This window comes from Hypomesus transpacificus, chromosome 25 (genome assembly GCF_021917145.1).
Source record: "Hypomesus transpacificus isolate Combined female chromosome 25, fHypTra1, whole genome shotgun sequence".
Taxonomy (NCBI): domain Eukaryota; kingdom Metazoa; phylum Chordata; class Actinopteri; order Osmeriformes; family Osmeridae; genus Hypomesus; species Hypomesus transpacificus.
In genome coordinates, this window is record NC_061084.1 from 3,095,679 (window position 1) to 3,115,836 (window position 20,158).

At 40.6% G+C, this 20,158-nt stretch overlaps 1 protein-coding gene and 1 long non-coding RNA gene across 2 annotated transcripts in view; one reads left to right on the forward strand and one right to left on the reverse strand.

The window, feature by feature from the left end:
• Positions 1-16,366, reverse strand: part of mllt3 (MLLT3 super elongation complex subunit) — a 107,699-nt gene extending 91,333 nt beyond the window's left edge. The window contains exons 1-2 of the mRNA XM_047049337.1: positions 16,250-16,366; positions 15,527-15,707 (exon numbers count right to left, since the gene is read on the reverse strand). Coding sequence (XP_046905293.1) covers positions 15,527-15,707; positions 16,250-16,261 — 193 coding nt within the window. The 5' untranslated portion in view covers positions 16,262-16,366. The remainder of the gene's footprint in view (positions 1-15,526; positions 15,708-16,249) is intronic.
• Positions 16,367-17,137: 771 nt separating this feature from the next.
• On the forward strand, positions 17,138-17,995 carry LOC124487184. Its single transcript, XR_006958336.1, has 3 exons — positions 17,138-17,262; positions 17,786-17,879; positions 17,947-17,995. It is a non-coding gene; the product is annotated as an uncharacterized LOC124487184 (long non-coding RNA).
• The last annotated feature ends 2,163 nt before the right edge of the window (positions 17,996-20,158 follow it).

Here is a 20,158-nt window from a genome sequence, read left to right on the forward strand (position 1 = left end):
TTTGTATTCTTCCCCTGCTAGCGAAATTGCACGTCTGTTGATTCGATTGCGATTGCTGCGATTGCTACTCTTGCTCACGTTTGTATTTTAGGTGCATTATTATGCTTAAGTAGCCTAGTTTTAATGAATAAATAGTGGGTATATTGTTATTATTTGCTACAGAATGCTTAGCCTATCAAGATCAAATGAAGCAGACAGTGTACATGCTTCCGAGTGGCCTACCTTAATCTATAGGCTAGGCCACTGCATTTACAATAAGTTGTTGCGTCAATTATTAATTGGCAGCATTTATGCCATTTAGAACATATTGTAAGGTGTTTTTAAGTATGCTAATTTTATTTCTTTAGGGGAAATAGGACGAAGATATGTGCAATATTACATTAGCTATTAGACTTTTCATCAAGCTGCTCCGAAATATAGGGTTGGCACTTTGTTTTGGCCGGGGGGGTGGGGGGGGGGGGGTAGACCTGACCTGCCCCCACTGCTAAAAAAAATCCTGGGGGAAACACTGTGATGCCATTAATAGTTGGAAACACATTACAATCACTGATGAAAAGGCATGTTTTGAAGAAGGAGTAGCACTACTCAACCCTTTATGGACACAATGAAGCTTGAGTCGCCATTGGCTAGTAAAACATTTGGCATTTATTTTACTCAGACTTTTTACATGAAATGCAACTGAAAAAAGTACATCATCTGTCTGAATTATTCTCCATTATATCTTGCATATGGATTTAATCTAAACATTTTTTTAACAAATGGCTCTCTTGCCACTTCAGCCACCTCTCCACAGCTGATGATGGATCATACTGCTGAAGCTCTGGGCCTTCTGTTCAAATGAAGATCAGGTCTGAAAGGCGTGAGCATGCTAGCCTGCAGCGGACATCTGATTTTATTCTCTTTTGGGCACTGAAGGCTCTTTCACAGTTGTCAGAGCTGAGCAAGAATAATCTGAACAAGGAACACTAATCTTAAATAGTCTTGAGAACTAAAGAAATATTAAGCGTTTTCTGCTCAGACCGGAATTGCAAACTGTAAAAAGCAAATCTATCTTTTTGTGAGAGAAAGCGACAGAGGCAGTGTAGCGTTTTACCTTCCGTAATGACAGAAAATCTAGACCTAGTACAGAAGCAAAATCCAAATTGAGCGGAAGTACGTAGGAGGGCAAAGCCAGTGTAACGTTATGACACATTTTGCGGAATCTGCACAAATGCACCTTAGGAAAAATACAAAAAGCTACAATACACAAAAACGGCAGCAACATTTTACCCCAACAGTGGTTACGTTGCTGAAATAAAATATCAAACTTGGTCAGATTGAAAATGTACTTACTATGACTCATACACTAACAAACAAATAGCCTACTTCTGAATGATTATAAAGTTAATAAGAAAATGTTATCCACACAGAAAATAATTTTTTGGGGGGGATTAACTCTGAGTAAAAATTGGGTTTGACTAACCCAGAATTAAAGTAACACATTTCTGGGTTGACCTTTGACTCTCTCTCAAAGATGAAACTGAACTTTTGTGGAAGTGAAAATACGCCAACAATTTTACGATAATAGAACTGGAATGGTGGCTGGAATTTGAACTCATATCCATCTTGTAAGTGCCACATGTACAGCCACAAATTAATGGGTGAAAATCCCAGAGGGATGGGGGACCCAATCTTGGGAAAAGTATGATTGGCCCTGCCACTGTAAACATAAGTATTTCAATATGCAATGAAGATACTGATTTTAGACACAGATTAACGTGAGCTATGTGTTAAAGCAAAACTTGTCTCCCCCCTCCACCCCCCAGAAACTGCACGAGACCATTTATATGTAATTGTGCCTCCCAAACATCATATCTGATTTTTGCCCCTGCACAGATCGACCAAGGGAATTCTCAGAGTAAATACTATACATCTGGATATCACACCCGAACATAGATGGGGCAGAGATGACATGTATATTATCAATGTTTCTTTCTCATTTACTTGCACATTGCATTCCTAGTAACTTATTGACCCTTTGTAAAATGCAACAAGATAAAATTGGATTTTGAGTGTATTTGGTCTCCAAAGAAATACTGTGCTATATGCCTCATAATTGAAATGAAGACATCTTTGAAGTGCTGACTAAATTAAATGTAAAAGCTTTAGTTTCTAGAGGTGCTCTGAAATAACACAAAAACAAGCCAATATGTTATAGCAAGCGTAACTGGGGAGAACAGAGTGAAAGACCTACCAACCAACAGCCCTTATAAACCATGCTTCAATAAACCACTTCCTCCACCCACCTTCATTGACAAAACCAGAGGAAAGTGAGTAGTTACAGCCGAGTTCCTGTTTTTCGTCCACACTTCCTCCCCCTTTCCACTCTTTTTATGCCAGCAGCAGCAGCAGCAGGGGTTCACAGCCCCAACCCTTTGTGCTCCACCTATACAAGTAGGCATGATTTCTGCTGAGTTGTAAAACAGTTACTGGCAAATTCCTGTCAGCCTTTGACTTCTGGCCAGAGGCTGAAAAAAGCAGAGAAGGAAAGGGAGGAGCAATGTCCAAGACTAAGATAGTACTATACCAGAGGCAGTGGTAACTGTGCGCGCGTGTGTGTGTGGGGGGTGATATCAGTGCTATCACATTCCTAGTGATAAAAAATTAAAAGGTAATATAGCTACAAGCAGCGATGCGTTTCCTCCGCAAAATGGCTAAATATTATAAAAATGTACATTGTATAAGATCAAGAGTTGGACAACTATAGGGCTGTAACTAACCATTATTTTAGTAATCGATTAATCTGTCGATTCTTTTTTCGATTAATTGATGAATCGGATAAAAAAACAAAAGCATTAATTTCCAACCCCTTTATTCAAAAACAGAACTGACAGTGCAAATTCACAGTGCAAAACATCTTCAGAATGTGCACAAACAGGCACACAATTTTGAAAAAGTTATTAATATTAGCGTGGATTTAATGCTATTTTCAGAGATGAGCAATTTGAGTTTTGTTTAAAACATTTTTGAAAATTGAAAGGTTGTGGAAGTAGGCCAGACTTTATAAAAAAATTCTGGTGTATATGTATGATTTTTTGACACAATTTTGAAAAAGGTTAAAGGTCACATGACATGCTGATTTTGGATGCTTTTAAATAGGAATTAGTGGTCCCCTAATACTGTATCTGAAGTCCCTTTCCCGAAAGAAGAAGCGGAGAAGAACATCCAGGGCTTAATTTAGACCTATCAAAAATTCTAGCCACTGGGGGACCAAAGGCAGGCTAGGGTAACTCATATTAATGTTAAATAACCTCCTAAATTGAAGTTTTCATGTCATGAGACCTTTAAGATTTGCGAGGATTAAGCTATTTTCAAAGATCAGTGATTTTCTATAATTTTTTTGAAACTTAATTGAAAACGTAAAGGCTGTGGAAGTATACCAGACATTGCTAAGATACTCTGGTGTCTGAGGTTTCATATTCATAAAAATATTATAAATGTCTACATTTTTCAAAATATTATTGGTAGTTTTCACCCGGTCCCTAGCGCGACGCTGCAAAGTAACGTCTTCCGAATGTGAGATGAATGTTGAATATGAAACCAACTTCACCCTGGTCAATTAACACCCCTGTTCGACATATTTAGTGTGAAATGCTCCCACACCTTGGATGACTTAGATCGTACTGATTTCTCCGCCATGTGTTTCAGAACAATGTTACTCAACAACGTCTCTCCGATGGTCTTTCCTCTACCTCCGCGCTCAACTAAACTTTTTTTTTTTTTATACTCTAACATCTCCGCGACTTATTGAGTAGTGTAATAATCGCGTAACACAACGATTCGATAATGAAATTAGTTGCCAACGCTTTTAATAATCGATTTTAATCGATTCGTTGTTGCAGCCCTAGACAACAAGAGTGTCAATGTTTGGCAAACAACAACAGGTTGAATGGAGATTTGTACTCAAGCGCATGTGGTTGCAAGTCAGCATCTTTATCCTCTCTGCTACACATCAACTGTTGAGTTTCTATGAATAGAAAAGGCTGAGTAATAGCTTTGGTTAGCTTTGGGACAAAGTTTAAGCAGCTGTTATTCAGTCATCTTGTGACATATCAAGGTGAAATTACGTGTGGTACTTCAGAATGATGACATCCTGTTCAACTAAACAGAAAATTAGAATTGTGACAGGCCAAAAGGTTGTGGCTGGATTTGAACCTATGACCTTACTTCAGCAGCACACCGTGTCAGACCATTGAGCTATTCTCAGTTACTGGAATCACAAGTGTTAGTTACTGTAGGAAAAAGTCAGCCGTTTACCCTGTGGCAAGCATTGTTAGATTAGGCCAAAGTTTAAGCGGCTGTAATTCAGTCATCTTTTGACATACATCAAGGTGAGGTTGCACATGGTACTTCAGAATGATGTCATCTGGAAGCCTGTAAAGTTTGAAAAATCTGCTGTTTCTCCAATGGCTTGCATTGTCAGATTTGGTCCAAGTTCAAACAGCTGTAATTCAGTCATATTTTGACATATCAAGGTGAAACTTTGCATGATACTTCAGGGGCGTGTCACCTTAAACCCTATTAGGTTTGAACCATCCTTCAAAAATACATTTGATTAAGTGACACAAACATTGAGGCAAGGTGTACATTTACATAAATACACCCCTTTCAGACATTTTGTATCTGATTAAATTGTCTTAAGTAAAAAAATATATATACGTCAATGATACATATCTGTACATTTCAATTTCAAATAAATTAGACCTTTGGTCCAGGAGAAGAGGAATTTTGAAGGTTTTCCCAAATTATCACTGTACAGGAAAATCCATCATGGCGGACCTTATGGGCCCTTGATGCCTTTTTGTTCCTCATGGAAAATGAGGCATGCACACCAAGTTTCAGAAGATTTGGAGCAATGGGGTGGAAATGCCATCACTCTGAAAAGTGGACATTTGGGCGTGGCCTCTGGCGCCCCCTATGGTCTGATGTGGGCCGGTCTGTGTTTGGGCGGTAGTTATGGCATGTTATGTCAATATGCCAAATTTCAACATTAATAATAATAATAAATATAGCTGCAAGCAGCAATGAGGTGGCCAAGCAGTCAAATGACCCATAAAACACTTTAGAAATCCTCAGAACAGGGTTCCGAGTGCATGCAGCAAGTTTGGTGTGAATCCATCAAAGATTTCCTGAGATACGACCCAACTTACTGTTTGCTAGCTTAATGGCACATTTTGACTGCCTGTACCGGGCAAACGATTCTGAAAATCAAAAAATAACGTGAAGGCCTTTGTGAGGCTTGGTCTGAAGATACTCTCTGCCAAATTTGGTGAAGATTGGACAACATGTGTAGGAGGAGTAAAGAAAAAACGTTTTTCAATGAATTCAAAATGGTGGCCGCATCAATTCGGCTATTATCACAAGTTATCATGTATCACACACGGGATGTCCCAACATATCATGAGACAAAGGAATCACTTAATAAAAGCAAACAAATCAACAGTTATTGGCCAAAACACATTTTTGCTTCCTGTGGCAACGCCCAGTGATCACATGACACCAAATTAATTGGACATCCTCATACGACGGTTCCGAGTCAACATACCAAGGTTGGCGTTGATTTCTCAAAGATTTGCTGAGATATGACCCAACTTCCTGTTGTTTGCTTTGTTGCCGATTTTGATTGGCTGTACCGGACAAACGGTTTTGAAAATCAAAAATATTTGGATAACTTCTGTGAGGGTTGCTCTGACGATGATGTGTTCCAATTCTGGGGAAGATTGAAGAAAATTGTAGGAGGAGTAAGCTTTCAAAGGTTTTTGCTAAAACCGGAAAATCAAAATAACCGGTCATAGGGTGTGTTGAACTCGTCTCGATCCAGGGAATCCAACGGCACCTCATTTTTGAAAATCGGTCATACGGTTCAAAAGTTACATGTGTAAACACAAGTCCAACTTTGACCCGTTGGTGGCGCTAGAGTGCTCCAATGGGAGACATGAAACTTGGTGAATATAAAGAGGGGACTGTGCTTAATGAGTGTGCCAAATTTTACAACTTTTTACCATACGGTTCTAGGGGCTGCCATAGACTCCAATGGGAGAAGAAGATGTGTAATAATAATAATAGTAAAGAAAAGGTAGAAACACTTAAGTGGCTTCGCCGCTTCGCGGCTTGGCCACCAATAATCATCATAATAGGAATACTAACAAAAATGATAGGTTCCCTCATACTTGAGGAACCCTACATAGTCAGCAAAACAATTGACTTTTAACCTCAAACATGACGCGCTCTCTCCCGTGCTGACAGCCATCTCTGTACAACTCTGAAACCTCTGGTCCCTCAATGCTAATATATAAAAGCTTCTATAGAATTTCATCAGTATGATACTGAGTACCCAAGTCGACACCATTATTCTGCTGCAGTTCAATAGCCCGGGGAACGAGGCGAAGGGCTGGTCCATCTTAATTACGTGATATGCCGTTGTCATAAGTTGTGCAATAACACGATGGGCATCTGCATTTAAATTTCTGACCAGCATGGTCAACGGCCCGGAAGATGGATTGTCAACAACCCAGTTAGCTGTCACGCAAACCAGGTGCTGCCTGCTATAAGCATGGCTGGTCAGGGATTGTTTTCGAAAATGAGGGCCTGTGTAAAAAAATCCACTTTTGTCTGCTTTAGACGGGAACATACGACAGACGACACAGTGCATCTTAGTTTAATTTAAAAAGTTCATTCCGATTGAGCTCGTAGCTCTCGTTTGCTGCCATCTTCACTTGTGTCTTGCGCCAGTTGTAAAAAATGTCACTACTCAACTCTTGAGAACTGTGCGCCCCACGAGCTACAAAGTTTTTATGCATTAAGTTTTACAATGCCATTTTTTTTCAATCAATGCTTTGCAGTGGCTCGATCGCGACAGAATTGCTAGTTTTACTGTCCCAACGTTACTTCTTTACTGGCCCTGGGCCATCGGTCCATTGTTTTTTTCAAGGACCAAAATAACATCTCCAGAAGGAAAATCATAGCAAGTGTAAATGGAGACATGCTAAGCCTCAGGGTTCGAGACCCAATTATTGATTTTATGTGTGATTGATCAGACTTAATTTATTTTTTCTCCTTACCTTTTAAATCAGATTAGTGGGAATCATTCATTTAACAAATAACTACTAAAGCATCCACACTTTATTGGATAGAGACGGTTCAAGTTAGACAGGAAGGCAGGGATATAGAGGGTAAGACATGCAGCAAAGGGCCTGTGCCCAGGCTGCTGCAGTAGGGCCTCAACCTTATTATTTAAGATGGGTGGTCTGGGGTTGCATTGAGAGTAATTGGGAGTTTTCAATTGAAACTTTTTACAATGTGTATGGAAATGTAAGCATAAATAAAATGGTTCCCTAGGTGGTTGAACCCCTGAACCCCTGTGCCCCCTGTGCTCTGTTAAGAGACCGTTGTAAAGATTAAACTTGTTATACATAATGATAATCGTAAAATAAAAATGAAACTACTTTTCTAAGTGCACTTCTCAGAAATAAATCCTAGAGCGTAACTGAAATGAGTAGCCTAAAATAATAACACTTTATTTTTGCCTGAAACATAACATGAGGTTGTTAAAAATAACACACAATAACAATAATAATATACACTAGCCAGGGCTCAAGTTTTATCAAAAGCTTGGCGTGAGATAACCATGCAAACCTGTCAACGTTTGTCAACGTATCCCTGTAAAGATGCCATCTCAAAATCAGTTTAAATGCCTGTTATGGCAGCAAATGTGGGTGTCTAAATCAGCATGTGCGATTGATAACTTAAGAAATAATCTTCCCTTCCCCCATTCTTGATCCAAGCCAACTTCTTCGGGGAACTGCATGGTCCATAGAGACGGTGGGCCGTCTCCACGGCAACACCTGAACGTCAGCTCTAACTGCATGCCATAATGAGATGCTGTTGTGATTTTACTGACAGTTGCATCATTTATTGTAAATTGCTGGAGAGGGCAGCTTCTCTAGACTCACTGTAAACAATTATAGCTGTGGGTGATGAAAGAGGGAGAGAAAGCTACAGCACATCTGTCTTTTTCTTAAAGGGGTCATTGATAGCAAAACCAATTTTACCTTGCCATTGTTGAATAGTTTGTGGATAAAATGGACTTACAGTGAACATCTAAGTCCATTGACACCTCTTTCCTATCTCAAACTCACAACTTTAAACTGCAGCTGTAAAATGATTGGTTTAGAAAAAGCTGAATTTGTGACGTTACAAATGTAGCATCACCATTGTCACGCCCCAACATTTACATACAGACCAGCCCTCTGGTGTTCTGGCCCAGGATCTCAGACACTAGTTTACCTGCGCGCTGCTCTGTGTACTTCCAGTTTTTAAAGTTTTTAAAGAAGAAGAAGAAGTTTTTAAAGGACATTGCAAATGGACCATCGTAAATGCAGTGTTCCAGGCTGTACAGGGAATGCTGACACTTTTCAGAGTCTCCCTAAGGAACCAACCACTCTGTGTTGGGCTGTGATGTTTGTCTATGAGAAGATCCCTGTGCAGTTCAACCCTCAATTACACATTTGCTCAAACCATTTCACCGAGGATAGTTGTTGAAAACCTGGGACAATGTAACGCAGGATTTGCTTTGAAGCTGTTGCTGAAAAGAGGTGCCGTTCCAACCTTAGGTTCATCACAACCGCAAGCTGTAGTATGATGTTGTCGCTAACAGTTTTTAGCAATGCTAACGTGTCCTGCCTGTATGTAGCATCGGTAGAATGTGTGATGATTTAGTTTATTGGCAATGGGTCTAACGTTATTTCATGTTCCTGACTGTCATTCAAATAAATAACCTGTGTTGTCATGTAAATCTACAATCGTAGAATTCGAATTCCGATGATGAGCAGCGGGGTGAGAAGAACGGGGCGGGTGCAGAACCAGCTAGCCTGAATCAACTGGTTGACTTGCTAGCACCCATAGACAAACAATTGGATGAGGTGAAAAAGGAGGTTAAAGACGTCAAAAAGGGATAAGCAATGTCAGGAGAGAGATCAAGGAATAATTTGACAGGTTCCAGAGAGAAACTGAAAGCAAATTTGAAGGGATAAACGCTGACATGAAGACGCAACATGACAACATGGAGGAGGCCCAACTGCGCATAGTTGAACTGGAGGAATGGCAGACAGAAGCTAAGCGTGAGATACTAACTATGGCGGCCCTGATCCAAAGGATTCAGGAGAAAATGACGGACCTCGAGGAGGGATACGCATTTTTGGCATACCGGAGGGCATGGAGGAGAATTCGACAGACAAGTACCTGGAACGCTTCCTGACCACCGAACTCGAATTGCTTGGAGACTCCCCACTCCAGATACAGAGAATGCACAGGGCCCTGGCACAAAAACCTCCTCCAAACGCACCCCCCAAATCAACGGTAGTAAACTTCCTAAAATTCGAGACCAAGGAAATGGTGCTCAGCCATGCTTGGAAGAGGAAAATTCACGTGGGAGAGAAGAGGATTTTTTTTTACCTTGACTATGCGACTGAAGTGGTCCGGAAGAGGAAGGAGTACAGGGCCATTAAGAAAATGCTGAAGGAAGAACGGATCCGCTTCCAGAGCCTGCTAGCAAGGATGCGTATTCACTGGGCAAGCGGAGTCAAGACCTACGACAGCGCAGAAGATGTGGAGAGAGACATGGTGGCGAGAGGATATGAGATGGATTTCTCTGGAGAAGGCACTGTGACCGCAGGGAGGGAAAAGGTACGAGACCGGGCAGAGTGGAAACAGACGACTCGAAGTAAGACGGGGAAGATAGCAGCAGCTGCTGCCAAGGCGACGTTGAAGGCTTTTCAGAGGGGGAAATGAATCTGGCTCGGTGACCTGAATGGGTGTTTAAAGGGGCATGGTCATGAATCACGGTCTGATGTCCTATAAGGCATGTTGACGGACCTCTACTAAATCCAACGTACCTGCTGTAGATTGAGTGAGCCTCAAAAAAACGAGACTAAAGATATCAAAATATGTAAATACACTATTGGAAGAGATGGGATTGGTCGACATATGGAGGAATCTACATCCGCTAGAGAAGGACTTCAAACACTATTCGGCAGTTCATAAAGTACATTCTAGAATAGACCATCTGTTTGTGGATTCAGGAAATGTCCACAGTGCTAATGAATGCCATATAGGAGGTGCAGATCTATCCAATCATAACCTTGACAGTACCTTGACATAGGCATCAGCGACCGGGAGAGAATAACCAATTGGAGACTAAATGTTGGTCTAGTGAATAATGAACACAGAAAGGACAAAATCTAATTGGAAAGTCAAAACGATGTCATGGAAAATGACAATGAGACGGTGGAGCCAACGATGGTTGTGAGAGGCAGATTAATTTTGGAATCGGCCTACGCAAAAAAATGAAACTAGCAACGTATAAGAAAAATATTGAAAAACAGAGAGAACTTGAAAGGAAATACCACAATTCGGCTGACTTGGACACACAAAAGAAAACTAGTAAAATTTGAGATAGAACATTTAACAGAGGAGATAGAACCGAAGATTCTGTTCTATAAGCAAAGTTATTATGAGATAGGTCCGAGAGCCACTAAATTACTGGCGAAACGTACCAGTAAGGAACTTACGTCTAGTCAAATCCAAAGCCAAAGGATATAGAAAGAACAATCCAGAGATATTATGAGGAGTTATATGCACAACCAGAGTCTGCACAAAGAGAGGAGATGAAGAATTTTCAAGACACACTAGACCTACCAAAAATAGGACAGACACAGAACGACACCCTAACTAGGGATATTTCAATAGAGGAGGTAGTAGAGGCAATAAACAGATACAAAAAATTGAAATCGCCGGGTATTGATGTGTACCCGGTGGAGTGGTATAAGACATTCAAAGACGTACTGTCTCCACTGTTAGTTAAATCTTTTAACTGGACATAACAAAAAGGCAAATTACCACCAACATGGGCAGAAGCAATAATCATGGTCATACCTAAACCGGGGAAAGATAGGGAACTATGCGGAAATAATCGTCCAATATCGTTACTGAATTTGGACTACAAGTTATATACTTCTATTATTGCTAGACGACAAAACGCCTTTACACGGGATTTGATCGACAAGGACCAAACAGGATTTGTGAGCGGGCGACAGACGCACGATAACATTAGGAGGACTCTGCACATTGTAGATCAGGCAAACAAACAGAAAAGGGACAGGATGCGTGTCAGCGTAGACGCCGAGAAGGCGTTTGACAGGGTAAATTGGACTTTCCTGTTCACAATGTTAAAAAGTTTGGATTCAATGATAAATCAATACAGATTATTCGGACCCTATATCAACAACCTACAGCTAGAATCAAACTAAATGGAAGCCTATCTAACAAGTTCGAACTACAGAGATCAACCAGACAGGGATGCTGTTTGTCACCAACCTTGTTTGCATACTTTATTGAACCATTGGCCCAAGCCATACGCAAAAACAGACAAATCCAAGGGGTGGCAGTGCACGGTGTAGAACATAAGGTCGGCCTCTGCAGATGACATCATTGCATTCGTTGAACGGCCTAGTGAATCGTTGCCTGAATTGCTAGATGTCTTGGACTCATATGGACAGCTATCAGGATACAAGATAAATAATTCTAAAACCCGGGTACTCACCATCAGTTATACACCATCACAGGGGATCAGGGATAAATTCGATTTAAATTGGAATCTAAAGAAAATTTACTATTTCCCACCAGCTTGCACCATGCCGTAATGCCCTTATCCACCCACTGACCGAATCCCCCACCACACCAAGCTGGTGTAAAACTGCTATCAAAAGCCACCCATTTCAACACAGTTGCGTCCTTCTCCGCCTTATTATGTCTAAGTAATTTGAACCATAATTCCAAGGTAAATTTTGTAATCGAATCCATTTGATTTCTAACCTTCTTAAATGTTTCCCTATCTCCTATGATACTATTACTACTACTACTATGATCAGACACATTCCTAATGACTTTTCCATTTCTTTCCATTTAGCTTCAAAGTCCAGTTTACACCAAAAATGCACATATCTCAGCTGGGCAGCGTGAAAGTATTCCTTTACGTTCGGCAGACTCAGGCCTTTAGCTGGAGAGTTCTGAATCTCACTTTCGGTCTCCCCCCCCCCCCCCATATGAATCTGGATACCATCCTGTCCCATGACACAAATTGCACTTGAGATATCTCTATTGGTAATGCTTGGAACAAATACAAAAGTCTGGGTAATACATTTACATTTAGCAGACGCTCTTATCCAGAGCGACTTACAGTAAGTACAAGGACATTCCCCCCTGAGGCAAGTAGGGTGAAGTGCCTTGCCCAAGGACACAACGTCATTTGACACGGCGGGGACTCGATCCAGCAACCTTCTGATTACTAGCCCAACTCCCTCACCGCTCAGCCATCTGACTCCTGTACATTCATTCTTATTAATTCAATCCTTGAGCTGAAGTCCAATGTTAGGGTGGTCCATCTATGTATATCTTTTAATAATTCTCGGTTAATCTTATCATAATTCGCCCTATATAATCCCGATAAATTTCTAGTCACTTCTACCCCTAAAGGGGAAGATGATGGGTTTTGAAGAATTTAAAACCACATATGGTCTGGATTGCCGGGATTTTTACAGATACGGGATTATTATGAGAAACGGATTAGACAGGAGCCCTCTCTAGAAATGAATCAGGTGGTACAAGTAATGATTGATACATATAAAGGGAGCCGGGTCAGGGCTGTGACTACATTATATAAGGCATTGATGGATGGCAAAAGCTCAACGGGGTATATAAAAGAAAAATGGGAAAGAGAATTTGGTATGGAAATATCTGAAGATGAATGGGATAAGATGTGGGGAAAACACAAGACAACAACCTCTTCACGAACTTGGAGAAAGTTTTCCTGGAAGAATATGGTACGATTCTTTACCACTCCTAAGATATCAAATAACTATTCTGAAACAAGAAAACCGTGTTGGAGGAACTGTGGGTCTTCTGAGGCTAACCATGCACATCTATCCTGGAATTGTCACAAAATAATAGGGCTTTTTCCATAGGATAACACAAGAGATTCTGGGATACAAATTTTCTATGAGCCATGAGTCGATGTATTTGTGTATTTACACGGAGAATACTGTACATGATGGGGACTCGTATCTATTCAAGATATTCATGGTTGCAGGAAAAAAGGCCATTACAAGGAAATGGGGAACGGAAGTCCTACTTACTCTGACCCATTGGGTGGATATGGTAGAGGAAATACATATTATGGAAAGACTGACAGACTACGGCTGACAGAGACACAGATGGACAGAAAGTGGACTATATGGCAGTTGTCACAGACTTGACATGATAGTAGGGTTTTTTATTTTGTACTTTTTTTTATGTATGGTTATCGTTGTTGTTGAGTGTTCTTGTTGATGAATAAAAAGTAAATTGTAAAAAAAAAAAAAAAAAGTGACAGTTGGGAGATCGATCGTTTTTATATTAGCTAAGCAAGCAGTCCTTTAAAATCCACTTACTCTCACAAATCGTTTTGCTGCAGAGCACAACAACCGTCGCCTTAAGCTTTCCCAATAAAGACGGATGATCATGGGTAATTTGTGGACAGTAGCCTAATTGTAAAGTTGTTAAGTTTTTAATTATAATAAGGTGGGAATTATAATGGATGGGAAAAAGATGCCAGGAGGAACTGAAAAAGCTGGTAAAATTAAGATCTGTCACTTCATAAACTTGGGTTCCTGCAAGGGTGGGAAAAATATATTTTCTCAAAAGCACCGAATCTTTCAGGTGAAAATTTGGGTTGTAGCCTAATTACCGGAAAATATAACAACATGAGTCCAACTTAATGTTTACATAAAGCTCAAAAAACTATTTTGCACTGAAATTAATGCAAAAAATCTCACTTGCGCGCTATGCGTGCTTGCATTCATGTGAAATTCCGATTTCCCCTCACATCAAAACCTTGACTATAGGTCCTAGGTTCGGGTTAATCCCAGAATGTTCAACGTATGGCTCGGCCCCTGGTGGGAATGGGCTGGTTTTGGCCATTACACTCCCAGGCTGATAATGGGTCACACTCCGGCCCTGACTGGGCTTATTCCCGTTGTGAATTAAAAACGTTTGTAGTGTGTAAGGCATGATTAAACAATAGCTACTGTAGTTTAAAATAATTTTTGTGTTTGTTTTGTTAAAGCCATTCACATATAGGGATTCCCACATACCGTTTACCCTTGCCACCCTGCCAAGACCTCTAGCCACCCGTTTGCCACCCCATGTAAAATGTTCTAGCTCCGCCACTGATCTGTGTCTAATCAAATTGCGAGATTGTGTTAAACTCTGTGCCCTTTACTTTGTAACCAATATACCTTCCTACCCATCATTGTATTTAATCAGTCTTTGAGAACAACGAAATTGTTTGTCTACTAATGCAAATCAATTTTCAGAAGCTCCTCTTCCTAGACCTACAAAATAGGAAACTCAAAGCAGCATTTGAGAATAAAAGTGTGCTGTGTCAATTATATACAATACCTGCTGCAATCATTTGATGGAACTTTTGCAGTGGTTTCTAACAGACATGGTAAAATATTCCCATTGACTCATTTATAAAAACAGTCATGTCTGAATAATGGTCAAATATCACTCTGCAGCCAATTCTCGATAAAGAACGCACAAAGCAAATACCGCATTATTTAGATCCCCAAAACATTGATAAACAACTACAAAACAGTAAATTACAAGCAACACTTATTAAAAACAAACGATTACTATTAATTTAAAAAGTTTGCATTAAACGGGCTAAAGCTCTAGTGTTGGTGGATGGGAACAAATAACTAGACACTGCGTTGCAATATTACAACTGTTCGAAAAACTGCGAATATTCTACTGCAACGCGAGTCGAGTGTAATTACAATATGACAAGGTCTCTCTCCAAGACTACGTCTTAGGCACGTTTCATAGCAATTGTCACGACAAAGAACACTCAAATGTACCTGCAACATGGTAAAAAATCCCAAACCCCCCCAAAAAATATATTAATTGATCCCTTCTTTCCAAACGCTCTCTTCAACTCATGGACATTAGCCTGGGTTTGCATTTTGGTCTGTAGGCGTTGCGTTTTGAACATTTGCCTATAATGTTTCAGGATTCTTGCTCATACAATGTATTTGCATCCACCAGGGGCATGCATGTCCCAGATGCTCAAAATGTTATGATTCACATGATGCATTAAAAGCATTAATGCTAAAGCAGGTCGAAAGAAACGATTGTTGTAAAGATGCATTGAGGAAAAAGACTTGCAAAAAAAAAAAAGCATAGGCCTATAGCCAAAAAGTCCAAGCGTTGCTAAAATGATTGCGAAAAGCAATTCTCTGAGCTTGTAAACACAAACGTATATAACTTCGTGGATCTACAACAGCAGCATTGCGTTCCTCACCGCCATGTGTGCGACTGTGCTAGAGTAGTATGTATTAGTATTGTGGGTAGACAATGGCAAATCAAATGGGTTACGTTCATCTGTCCTTACCTCTTTTGGGTCTCGGGAAACTTTCGTGCAGGTGAAAAACTACTTTTTCCACAAAATGCTGTATATTGCTGTGCTCTGGTCCCCGGACAAAAACCAACCAGTCGTGCGTAAAGCCTTCAACAGTCGGTTTCTTTCTGACCTGAGCACGATGACCAAGTTCTAATTTTACCTGAACAGCACCCTGTAAACATCCACAATGTGTAAATAGGAATGTATTTTCAGTTCTAAACATGCCACACAAAAACGTTTCACTTGATGTGCATACGAAGAATTTATTACAATTATATATTAACAGGAAAACTTAGGCTAATAAACACATGCATTTTCAAAATGGGATTGTATAGCCTACGTTGAAAACAAGCGACATCTTATCTTAAACAGTTTCAGCATTCTTTAAGAAATTAATCAATGTACCATAATAAAAGACAGTAAAACTGCACTTTATTTTCAACGCTGAAAATAATTCTAAAAAAAGTTTGTTTTGTGTTTTCTTTATCACTTTCTAATAAAGATTATAGCTAACGGTACAGTATATTTATTGAATGGGAATGCAGCGGTATATTTGCATTTTTCGGATCGACTAGTTCCACTGTATTGAGATATGGATGTAAATATGGCAGAAATCTTCGGCACCAAGACGCGCAGAGTTGCCAATACTGACTCCATGTAAAGATACAGTGCAAGACACCTAGGCAAAAGCAAGGTTGTTTTCTGTTTACTCACCAAGCTGGTCATTCTTGATGTCGCGTGTAACCACTATATCACTGGGAATTTGTTTTAAATGAGCGGAGTTTGTAGTGCAGATGGCTGATGGCGGACATGGTCTCTTAATTGAACTCAACCTCGAGTTTCAAAGGCTGAGAAGAAAAGTAATACGCATGCGCTGTGTAGTGCGCTTACAGAAATCGCAGACAGACCAGAACACCCTTAAAGGGAACCAATGAGACAGCACACACGCACTAAGTACTTCTCCATCCAGTAGCCTATCCTACGTTTTCCACCTCTTCCAAACGCCAATACTGGGCAATTTATTGGCTTCAATAAAAATATAATATAAAAAGCAAGTGCAAATGCAAAAACTGACCAAATTACATCCAATATTTGTATTCATTTCACTCAATCTGTATTTGTCATTTCAAAGACCATATACAATTCTCCCAAATCCAAGTGTAAGGCCATAGCAAAAACATTTGAAAAACTGACTCTCGAGTAGGCCCTACAAGCAGGCAGCTACATATCCGTAAAACAGTTTAACAGTTCGAAAATAGATGGATTATCAGTAAAAGCATTACGCATTAACATAATGCAGTGCATAAAAATGCACTGATCTGTACTGAAAATAAAGTGTCCTGGTGATATTGTCTATGGCTGTTAGTTAGCCAGCATTGCATCCATAAGCAGTGCTGAATTAGCCTGGTTCTGCCCTCCTACATACTTCCGCTCAATTTTGATTTTGCTTCTGTACTAGGGCTGCGTTCGAAATGTCTTAAAATGCGTCCTTCCTTCCTTCCTTTTAAGACAGCGAGGTCTGTTCGAAATGTCTTAAATCTTCTCTTCCTGTCTAATAAGATACCTTAAAATACGTCACATAAAGGTCATTTTTTAAGAGAGCATCTGAGCTGCCTTGCTGTCTTAATGGCGGCACGTATTACCCATAAGTCTGTGCGCCAGAACCCAAATCAGATTTTATTTTAAAAAGATGGCGACCGAAGTTCACAACAAAAGTGTTCATAAATGTAAGTTTCTTTGCTTTTTTTGCTTATTTTATTGAAAAGTTACCGAGAAATAAACAGTTTACTATGTAATTATGCCATGATTTATTAACAAAAATAGTCTGAATTCGTTAGCGAGGTATCCGTTAGCCAGGTCGCTATCGGTAGCTGAATATTGTTAACGGGCTTGCTAACATTGGCTCTGGTATTTAGCACTATCTGTATTTAATTCAAGATAGTTAAGAAAGTGAACGGTTGTTTATGATGTGAAATAGTAAATGTGCACTGTAACTGCACACAAAATGTACAGTAAAAAGAACCTGCTATTTAAAAATATATCAAGGTGTCTTACTAAGTAACGCTAACTGTCAGTTGGTTGCTGTTAGCTAACTGTTAGCTGTAGTTCGTCAGCAAGATGGCTAGTTAAGAAAGTGAACGATTGTTTATGTTCTAGAAAATGTGCATTGTGACCCCATACAAAATGTACTGTAAAAATAATCTATTTAAAAATATCAAATGTTTTTCATAATATTTTATATCTATGTAGGGTCTTCAACAGAGGTATGTTCGTTCATCAAGGCCAGAGGGGAGGCAGAGCACCTTTTTACGGGCCACAAAAACAGTGCCATGGACGGATGGAAGTAAGTACTCCAAAGGCACTCTTCAGCCACAGAGCTACATATCGTATACAATTGGCTGTCTGTTCAGACAGGTGCTCGATACCATTGGCCTTGCGGGCGTGGTCAGCCCACTTCAGGCCTGTAAGAAGTGGGACAACTTAAAAACTAAATACAAGGTATTTAGATAGTCACACATGACCTACCATTGGAATACTGCATGCACCGTTGTGGTATTTACTGTAGTATTTATCTGTAGGAGCTGAAGTGCCCACCTACGGGCACGGGGACAGACAATGGGGAGGATACGGCTGCCTTGTGGCCATGGTATTCTGCCATGGATGAGCTGCTTGGCCAGAGGCCCGCCATTGTACCACCCGTACTGCGTGCCTCTTTGCCCTGCAGCTCATCCATGGCAGAGCCCAACTCTATGGGTGCCGTGTCTTCCCCACCAAGAAGTGCGTCTTCCTCACCACCGGGAGAGGAGAGCAGCCAGGAGGTTTCCAAGAAGAGGAGATACAGCTTGGCCTTCGTGGGAGAAATGATGGAGAGGGCGGAGGCCTTGGAAATTGAAAGGCAGCGGAGAGAGGTGGAGCGGCAGGAGAGGGCCGATGTTCGATTGGACAGGCTTCTGGCTGTGATGAAGCGGTTGGCCGAAAAATTAAAAATTATAAACATTACCAATTATACATTTACAGCATTAGTTTTTTTTAAATGAGTACATCTAAATGATGAGACAACAACAGAGTTCAGTTAAGTTAAAATAAGTGTATTTTATTGGAAAGCTCCCCAAGCAAGCACAAGGGCAACAGTGAGAGGAAAAACTCCCATGTAGGAAGAAACCTCGGGAGGGCCCAGGTCTGGCCATTAGGTATGGAAGTCAGTTGATGTTCTACCGGCCAATCAGCTAACAGAGGGAGTGGCTGAGAACGATGACGTTATTGTCGTGCGCTAGTTTGTGTTGAAGTTCCGTAAGGGCGGCGGAGAAAAATGCGAGCGAAGCCATTCAGTTCGTTGTGGCAACGCTGCCGAGCATCCAACAGCTAAAGCCGGAGCAAGAACAAGTTTTGCTGAGTTTTGTTGGTGGCCATGATGTTGTGGCCATGATGTTGTGGCCCTCCTCCCCACGGGGTTCGAGAACAGTTTGATTTTCCAGCTACGGCAGCTAGCTCTGTTACAGTAGTGGTGAAAGAATTGGCTAAGGCGAACGCTAGCGATCGGTTATGGCAGATCAGAGTGGCTCTAGGCAGATCCAATAGGGGTCGGCAAGTAACTTGGGCCTCGGGCCAGTATTTTTCCTCGCCACTAGATCGCGGGCCAGAGTCTGGGTTACTGCCTATTTAGACGCTGCAATAGGTGCCCTTGCGATACGTGCACTCGCAACAACTAGGCCTACATGAAGAATGGGTAGGTCTACAACAAATAACTAATGATAGCCTAATAAACCATGTGAATGAGCCCATTGGTAGTCTGTTTGAATAATTTCATTATTTTTAACAAACTCTCTCTTATCCCCTTCTGTCAATATAGCCTCGCCTATTATTGTAATTAGTAGCAATGCTGGACTTGTTTCATATGGAAGCAAATCGTGACCAAAATTCTAATGAAAATGCATTTCCAGAAATGCATTTTCATTTTAAGAATGTGGCTGCAAAATCGTGACCACAATTCAAATTCAAATGCATTACTTACTGTAAGTCGCTCTGGATAAGAGCGTCTGCTAAATTACTAAATGTAATGTAAATGACCAGAAATGCATTTTCATTTTAAGAACGTGGCTGCAAAATCGTGACCACAATTCAAATGCATTTCCAGAAATGCATTTTTATTTTAAGAATGTGGCTGCATTATTTGACTCATAAAATTAGTAATCAATCATCCTATTTGCATTTGCATTTTCTTCCTCAAGACTGCACATGTTATGCCATAATAAAAAAAAAACAGAGGGGACATTGCATTTTCATGTTCTGCCAGCAAAGAACTGCCCATAATTCGAAAACGAAAATGCATTCTGAGCGGCGCAGCAGAGTGACGTCAGTAGCCGCTCTTCTTCAGCTCCCTGCTGACCGAGCTACCCATCTTGTTCGGTAGGGGGCGGTGTGCACATACGCATTGCATTACATGGCAAATGTGCCGGGAAATTGATTGAATTGCCGGGTCTTTAGAGGACGCATCACAGATCATGGCGCTCCCTCAAATTGTGCAGTCACTGATAGAATTAGCTGAGCTGGTAGAAACTAATAATATATCTGAGTCTGATGCCCGTGACCGAGTAGAACATAGTCACAGAGAGCTTGGCTGCA